General features: G+C 33.6%; 1 protein-coding gene and 1 long non-coding RNA gene across 3 annotated transcripts; one reads left to right on the top strand and one right to left on the bottom strand.

Moving 5' to 3' along the window:
• Positions 1 to 244: 244 nt before the first annotated feature.
• LOC144575740 (uncharacterized) lies at positions 245 to 1,718 on the bottom strand. Of its 2 annotated transcripts, XR_013518514.1 has the most exons (4): positions 1,400 to 1,718; positions 1,081 to 1,256; positions 903 to 976; positions 245 to 794 (listed from the first exon to the last, which is right to left on the bottom strand). It is a non-coding gene; the product is annotated as an uncharacterized LOC144575740 (long non-coding RNA). The 2 variants fall into 2 exon arrangements; XR_013518513.1 differs by having other exon boundaries at positions 245 to 976.
• A 656-nt stretch (positions 1,719 to 2,374) lies between these two features.
• On the top strand, positions 2,375 to 8,790 carry LOC144575943 (amino acid permease 8-like). Its single transcript, XM_078326201.1, has 6 exons — positions 2,375 to 2,504; positions 5,905 to 6,138; positions 6,297 to 6,390; positions 6,701 to 7,061; positions 7,410 to 7,631; positions 8,238 to 8,790. Exons 1-6 carry the CDS (start codon positions 2,441 to 2,443, stop codon positions 8,667 to 8,669), a joined length of 1,407 nt encoding a protein of 468 aa, XP_078182327.1. The 5' UTR covers positions 2,375 to 2,440; the 3' UTR covers positions 8,670 to 8,790.
• The last annotated feature ends 343 nt before the right edge of the window (positions 8,791 to 9,133 follow it).

The following is a 9,133-nucleotide window of genomic DNA, read 5'->3' as shown; positions in this document are numbered from 1 at the left end:
GTCTAAAGAAAACTCTGCTGTTGTTAATAGCTGCAGCTATGACACTGGGGGACAACAAAACAAAGGGAATCATAAGAAGCTGCATGGGAAGTATATGCGGCAAAACGAAAATCTATCGAAAGAAAAAGTCATGGGTAATTAACCAAATCAAAAGATACATATTAACAATGTACTTAATACTTTTTGTTGAAAGTTATTACAGAAACCCAAAAGAAGAGAAATAAAAATTATTATTGGTATTGATCAAGTACTGATGATTTTTAGTTGCTGGGGCAAGAGCAGATTTTGGCCCTGACAAACAGCAGTTTATGGTACAGCAAACATTAAATTATTAACATCATTGGGGTTTTTTTTATTTAAATAAAGAAAGAGGCTCAAAAGATTTTACATGTACCATGCTATAAAAATTTGCCGTCTATTTGTTGCATCAAGCACCGTTTTCAGTTCCTATATTTCTATTCTTCCTTCATCAAGCAAAACAACAAACTCAATAGTGAAAAAAAATTTAACTCACTACCTAGTAACTACTCAGCCAGTACAGATAATGAATGCTTCAATTTTTTTTCCCTTTTCATAAACTAAAGGAAACTGTAAATTCCATTGAAGACAATGGAGGTGACTAAATAATGACACGAACAAAACTAATCTAAAAGTCTACTCTGCAGAAAACATACTAAAAAATTTCTAAGCTCTCTTCCTTAATCCAGGTCTGCGTACGTGGAGCTGCTTCTTTTTTACTTGTCAGAGAACTGGAGGCTCCATTAGTCATCCCCACAGCCATTTGATATGAACCACTTAATATGTATAAGATATGATAGTTGATTATATTTACACCAAGGTAAAAGAAAGTGAAAAATATGAAGCAGCAAGGAGAAGTTTGAATAATTGCGTTGTAAGTATACCTTGGCATATTGATAAAGAGGATAACAACAGAAACCCCGACTACGAGAGGTAACACGGGAGCCGCCGTTAGATCCTGCTCAGTCCAAAAAATAAACAAATTTCTCATTCATCTTTAATTTTCACACAACTCAACCATGTAACAGTACCCAAAATTCAAATACTCCAAACCCAACCGACTTGTCTGTGATGACGCTCTTGGATCTTATATCTGAGAGGCCCGACATGAACTTGAGACTGTTTCTCCAAATCAATTTCAAAAGGCTCAGAATCGAAAACAAAACTGTTTGAGGGTAGCCCTGATCTCAGTTATATCAAGTGTTGGCCTTTGGATAGGTCTCGGATCTCAAAGTAGCCTGAAAGAGGTAGCGAGATTACAGTTTCAAATATAACATAATCAACAGTAAAAAGATGTATAAATAAAATTAGAAATTACCAGAACCCATTTTAACGAAAGATACCAGAAGAAGCATTTCAAAAATGGAGAGTAGTACCGTACCTCAGAGCAGTGACGAAGACCAGCAACAGTAGGAATTGCGGCCTCCTCCCAGATTAGCGTCAGGAAGAGGATGGACTGGCGGGAAGGACAGCGAATAGCAGACGGGAGCGAAATATAAGCCGACCGAAGAACGCAGCCATAGCGGGAAGACCACGTAGCGAGGTTGTGCTACGTGTAGCGCATGGGAGAGAAATCGGTAGCCAGGTGTAGCCGTATGTGCGATCGTGAGAGCCTAAGGCGGTGATTTGAATTTTCGCCCCTTTTCTTGCTACGTGTTTTTTGGTCATTTGAAGGAGTTGAGGCTTGCTGAAGAAGAGCCGGTTTGATATCTGCGGGATTTTTTTTTTTTTTTTAATGCCGCTGCAACAGCCCAGCCCAAATCGTAATATTAATATGTAATTGATAGCCCAGCGCAAAAATGAAGTGACGTCAGGTGGAATCAACTTCAGCCATCGATGCTAAATCGTGAGGCAGATCAGTGGCGAGCACTGTTCATCCTCGCATTCAAAATTAAGGTATTTATAATTTGATAAGATCTTATAATATGTCATTTTGTTGCTTTTATTTAGGAAAGTTTTCGAAAAAAAAATAGCAAATATGTGTGGTGAGTATATGTAACGGATACATATTTAAATAAATTTAGACTTCTACGCATATAAATAAAAATAAAAAAATGCATAAAATAAGAAAAAAAAAAACTATTTAATTGAATTGAATGAATGATATTCAATTCAATATTTCATCTTTTAATTAAAGTTACCAGTATTATTATTTCATCTTATTTAAAAATGAAGATGGAAGTATTATTTTACAAATTAAAATTTAGTGACTTGGCACGTAGTTTAAGAGCGTCAGAAATTTCACTTACCAATAAAAAAAGGTTAAGTTCCTTCGTACAGTGCCCGCTAGCTCTCCTTATTTATGAGGCGGCGCTTTGAGCAGAGCAACAGGCAATTTCTATTCGGGGCTGAAAAACAAATCCCACTACTACAGAGTGAGAGAGAAGAGAAGAGAAGAGAAGAGAGAAGAGAGAAGAGAGAGATGGAGAAACAAAGCGATAGAGAGAGAATGGATATTGTTGATGACGATGGTCGCATAAGAACAGGTATCCTCTCTATTTCTGTTCTCAACTTTGCTGAACCTGTTAACAGAGTTCGATAACTTAGATTTGGTACTGTTTCATTTCATGTAAAAAGTATATTTCTTCTCATATTTAATAAGATTTTGTGATTTTGTGAAATTCTTTACTTTGGTCGTGAATTATCAAATTTTTATATAAATAACAATCTATATATTTTCCTGGTACGAACTATGCCATCTTGTCAATACGTCTTGTAGATAAAAATATATATGTAATTAAGTGGAAGCATCAATGATGATAATGTATTTTTGAACTTTTCTTTTCTTTCATAATTTGTTTCATTGTTTGCATCCCATTGAGCGTAGGGGTATATATAATGATTCTTTTTTAACATTTCAGCCTACAAAATCTGCATGCTTATTACAAATGTTATAAGAAAAAAATCACCATTATTTGTAAAAGTGCTATGATTTAAATTATTAATTTTTGCTTTATAACTGACGATACTTAACTTAAGTATGCTTCTGGAATAAGACCTCAATTTAAAATAAAAGTTGCATTGCTTCAACTATTCCAGCTTTGGGATAAAGATGTTAACAGATCAGCTTTAGCTTCATGCAGCACATGAATCATATGAGGTGTTGTTTTATTTCTGTAGTCCTTGCGCTGCATGAAGCCAAAACTATTCTGTTAAGATCTTTACCCCAGCTATGTATCACAAGCAAATCATGTTACCATGTTAAGAATTTTAGTAGGGATCTGGTTCCACTACTGGCCTGGAGTTGTTCTGGAGTAAAACATGCCTGATTTCTAAACAAAACTGTTCTTTTATCTCAGAATAGTTTTTTTTAACCAATTTTGCTGTTGATAGTTTTGGGAATTCCTTTTCTTGTATCTCAGAATAGCTTTATACTTCAAATCTCTTACTTTCATTTGCAAGGTACGAGAAATGCAAATTTTAGTAAACTGATTCTACTAAGTAAACAAGTTCAATTTTAATTTATTTCAGTTTAAAGCCATAGACCATAGTAATTATTCCCCAAAAATGTTGGAAAGCGCTGACAATACTATATTATTTTTTCCTCTCTGTTGGCGGGTCCCATGTCATAGCGATGGTCATGAATCATGATGAGTCCTCTGCTAATCATCATTGATTAAAAAAAAAAAGATTCTCAAATTGAATTTACTATATTCCTCAAGTTGAATTTGTTAAACTCAATTCATTTTTCCTTTCATGTGTGTAATAAAATAAAATATATGCCACTGAGGTCATGGGTCCACACATAAATTCAGGAAATATATTCATTTTTTTATAAAATAAAAATACGAGCAGAGCATCGAATATTGGCAACTAAGTTTTGGTATTTTTATAGATACCCTTCTAAAAGGTTTCAAAGTTTATTATTAAAGTTTTGCAAAAAGTATTAGGAGCACTATTGGATCGAGTATTTTGGTGGGTCAAAGTAATAGTATATGTAACAATTATTGATTAGTTGAGGGAATCCATTCTGATTCTTTATAGTGGATTCCATCCTGATTCTTCATTACTTGTGGGATCGATCCTCCACTAATTTGTAATTATGAAATTAGAGCTTATGTCATGTATACCCCTGCAAAAGTCAATACCGCATTATATACCCTTCAAATTGAGTTGTATTAATGTATATGCACACTAAAAAATATATATAAATAATATTTGTATTATTATCTTCGGTTTGCCTAGTTTGGTTCGGTTGAAACCGAACCGAACCGAACCGAACCGATGAACACCCCTCGATACATCTAGTTTTTTTATGGATATTAATGATATTTTGATATTATTTTAGATATGATGAAAAATATTTCTAAAGTTATAGGTGCTGCAAATTAAATGTGCCATGCATGCATGTTTTTGGTTTCATATGCAACAAACAAAGCTTTCTCTCTTTTTTTTGTTCAATAAATTTCCAGTAGTGCTTGTGTTATAAAACTGAAAAGTAGCATATATATACAGCACATTTTCTATGTGCAAGTTGTATAGTTCAGTGCTCTATGAGCTCCAGTCAAGCTAAATTTTAACAGCTTGTGGTTGTGCTAAACTTTAATTCAAGGAAAAAGAAAAGAATGATAAGGTGGCCTATAAAAAATTAGCAGTTAGTGATTAGTGATGGCATAAAAATGATTCCCATTTTTAAAGTATCCAACAAGTTTGGTTTTCATAAAGGATAGTATAGTGGTCCCCACAATTTAGACAATTATTATACACTAGTATTGGCACAACTCTATCAAACAGGAATTGGATCAATTCTACTGATGAAGTGGAGGTGACACTATGATGAGCTCTTGCCTGAATCAATTCCTTTTATATATATTTAGGTTTCCATAAGTCAGGGGGTGTCAATGAAACTCTTTTACCTATATATCTTATCCGTATTGTATTCAATAATGCAAATATGGGTAACAATTTGTTCATTAACTTCACATGTAAGGGTACAGGTTAGAAAAAATTTCATTAGTACATTGAATAAGGGTATGTGTAAGAGATTTCGTAACTGTTACTCTATTGAGTAATTGATAAATATAAAATTTTACATGATAAATTTGTATCGTATGTATAGCTATATAATAATAATTATTATTATTAGATTGATATATACAACATTTATATAGTTTTTATATAAGTAATATACGACAAAATTGATTCATATATACAACCTTTTGTGTTGTTTTATTTAATAAAATACTTATTTGTTTGTTATATTTTGAGTTAAAACTATATAATTATATATTAATTTTTCAATAATTAATAATTATTCATTATTCGTTCGTTACCCGTTAAACTTTACAAGTAAGAGCAGTATATGGTACGGATAATACTTAATGGGTAAGAGTTGGATATGGCTAAGACTAATTTTACACGGATATGGATACCAAAAATGCCTACTAGAAATGGTTCATGACCGAAAATGGTATTTGTCTGAGAGTTATAACATTCATGTAACCTATAAGAATCATTGAGTATTCCATATTCGTGAGAATGAAGTGTTCAATTGCATCGGTATCTTCATGCATATTCTTGTCAGTAATAGCGATACTCTCAGAAATTGCAATTTATGTCGGCGTATCGTCAGTAATAGTCATTTACTCTAACAACTGTCTTGCACAGAGAGGTATCAGTCAGTATATTACTTACGGGAAGTAACCAAATAAAAAAACTCTAACAATTCTAATTACCAGAGGAACGCAAAAAAATGAATCATATTTTTCAAGGATGAAATTGCATGTTGCATTTTTTATTAGTGAAACTGATAATTGTTATTAGTACAATAAGGCACCTGAATAATTTTTTTCTTAACTACTACACAAACAAGAGAGATTCTAAAAGTGAAAGGAAAACCATAATGCTACAAATATTACCTATTGAATTCCTTGCTAATGTTTATAGGTACCGTATGGACAGCAACAACACATGCAATTACAGCCATCATAGGGTCTGGTGTGTTGGCCTTGCCATGGAGTGTGGCCCAAATGGGCTGGATTTTTGGGCCTCTGGCCCTTATTGGGTGTGCCTACGTCACCTATTTTACTGCAGTTTTACTGACAGATTGTTACAGAACTCCTGACCCAGTGCATGGGAAAAGGAACCACACTTACATGGACGTTGTTCGTTCCATCTTAGGTAAGTTCTATGAGAAATGATAGTTTTAAATAACTAGTAATACTTTCATGACTTCTAGTTTATTGTTTGTCATAATGAGTAATACTGTTAGTTTGAAATGCCACAGTTTGGCAAGTTTTTTCATTTAGAAACTAATTTTGAAATTTGCTTTGAACAAGGACCAAGAGATGTCGTTATATGTGGCATCGCTCAGTATATCTTGCTGTGGGGAGTTATGATTGGTTATACCATTACTACTGCAACTAGCATCATGTAAGTGCTAATTACTAATTAGATTTGCTTAGTTTTTTCTGTTTCAGTGACATGTATTTTATCCATGTTTCACAATTTTTATTTGTTTCAGTGTGATTTCCCAAATGATATTTAGAGGTTGAATCTCCTCTTTATTTTTTGAATTGTAGGTTTTCAATCATACTTATTTGATGAATACTATTTGTAAATCTAAAATTAGGATTTACAGTTTGCAAACTGTCTTTGTTAATCATGTGCAGCAGGATTTTTTTTACAGACATACTAATTATTAATTTTAAGAACATTTCTTCTGTTATTTACAAAAATACAGGAAAGTGGTGCGCACTGATTGCTATCATTACAAAGGTCATGATGCAAAATGCAACACATCAGGGACCCTATACATGGTTTTATTCGGCATAGTTGAAATACTGCTTTCTCAGTTCCCGAGTTTGGAAAAAATCACACTCATCTCTGTAATAGCAGCGATCATGTCTTTTGCCTACTCATTTATCGGTTTAGGTCTAGTTGCTACTAAATTTGCTTCTAATGGGTCACCACAAGGGACAATTTTGGGAGTACAAATCGGTGCAGATGGCATTTCTGCCTCGACTAAGATTTGGCAATCTTTACAAGCTCTTGGAAATATCGCCTTTGCATATACTTATTCTATGCTTCTCATAGAGATCCAGGTATTGTTTTCTCTAGATTAATTTTCATTGTTTGTTACTGAATATTTTACTTTTATAGAGCTATTTATCAGTACTTACCATTTATTCTGTTAAATAGGTACCTAGAAATGCAATCCACATTATAGGGGCCTTATTTAGTTATTATGAGCTGAAAAAATAAATGAGATTCAATTCGGAAAAGAGCATACTTTCCCCTCATAGTTCAAAGTTATTCTAAATTTGAGTACTGTCAACAGAAGCCGAAATATATGATTTAATTTTCCTCTAGTTTAGCTTACATGGTACTATTCATGTAAACATCAGCTGTTAATGCCCAAAATAACTTGAAATCTTTTGAATTTGATAAAGGATACTCTGAAATCATCGCCACCAGAGAACAAAACAATGAAGAGAGCAAGTTTGTATGGGATTGGAGTGACAACCATTTTCTATGTGTCAATGGGTTGCGTTGGCTATGCCGCCTTTGGAAACGATGCACCTGGAAACTTACTAACCGGTTTCTATGAACCATTTTGGCTAGTGGATTTAGGAAACATTGCTGTCTTGATCCACTTGGTTGGAGCATATCAGGTAAAATATTTTGTGGCAAGCCTTCAAAATTCTTATTTCTCTGTTTCAATGAAGAAGAATTGAATCTATAGTTATTCTCTTGTTCATTTTTTTTTTTTTCTTTTGGACCAAGTATAACACATTTCATACAAGTCAAAACCGCATTGCAGTAAAAATTGTCCTCACCCTGTAAACCAATAATGTATAATTATTTAAGGTAACATTTCATGCAATATAGATGCTTGATAGGTTCTTTGTTAATTACCACTTTCAGATGCAAAATAAGGTGTTAAAGGTGTCCGATCGGTGTTTGTGCAATTGCAGTCTTTTAGCTTAGTTTTTTGTTTTGCATATTAAATATGACAAGACAAAAAGGCAAATTTTACAAAGCATAAAATTCAAGTATTATTATCTAAATTTGTAAAACAAAAAATTCCCATTACTCTAAAGAAAAAGGAAAAATTCTCCCTAAAATGAAATTTGAAAAGAGAATTGATAAAGACAACACAAAACCATCAACAAATTAATCACCATACCAGGTCAAAATATGACTTAGGCTGAAGTTCTACTGCCTCTGTTGCTTTTCAGGTCACTGAACACTTCAAATTCTCTAAATTTACTTTTCAGGTCTATGGACAACCAATTTACGCAAAATACGAGACATGGCTATCCAACAAATGGCCTGAATCGCCATTCATTCACAAAGTATACAAACTACCTCTCCCCTTTACAAAAGGAAAATCCTTCAATTTCACTATGTGCAAGCTTGTCCTTCGCACCGCCTTTGTGGTATTAACCACTCTCATCTCCCTTATGCTCCCCTTCTTCAATGCCATTCTTGGGTTACTCGGTTCAGTTGCATTTTGGCCGCTCACTGTGTATTATCCGGTGACCATGTATATTACTCAGGCAAGTATCAAGCGAAAAGAAGCCAGGTGGTGGGGCCTACAGGCATTGAATTGTGGAGCACTTATCGTGTCATTATTGGCAGCTGTCGGGTCAGTGGCTGGCATGGCACAACAGCTGAAGCATGTCACTATGTTTAACACTGAGCTGTAGGATGTCTTAAAATTGAAAAATTGTATGTGATGTATTTTCTTTGGTCAAAATATTGTCCTATTGTTTGTGAAATGTAATGATATTTGAACTACTGGTAACAATTTATTCAAATTTGGTAATTCATAGTGCTCTTCTAAGTTCTGATGACAAAAACAAAAAAATCTGACTAGTGCAGGTGCATGTCTATTATGACATGTTTTTAGATTTAAAACTAGTACGAGGTTGTAAACTCATTACGGGTTTGTGAGGAACTCAAGCCATTGAGCTTGATGTACTTAACAAATCAAACTTTTTCATTTCAAGAATTCAATCTTTTATGCTTGTTTTGTGTAAGATTAAAAGAGTCAAACATCTTTGAGACTTAACACATCAAAGCAATTCGTTTTCAACATGAGATGGTATACAAATTTTTTTTTGATAAAAGTGGCTTAACACCACCGATTTTATTACTTGAACGAAACCTA

Source organism: Carex rostrata, chromosome 24, assembly GCF_964058835.1.
Source record: "Carex rostrata chromosome 24, lpCarRost1.2, whole genome shotgun sequence".
NCBI lineage: Eukaryota > Viridiplantae > Streptophyta > Magnoliopsida > Poales > Cyperaceae > Carex > Carex rostrata.
Note: the sequence above shows the minus strand (reverse complement) of the source record. Positions and strands in the feature narration are given on the sequence as shown.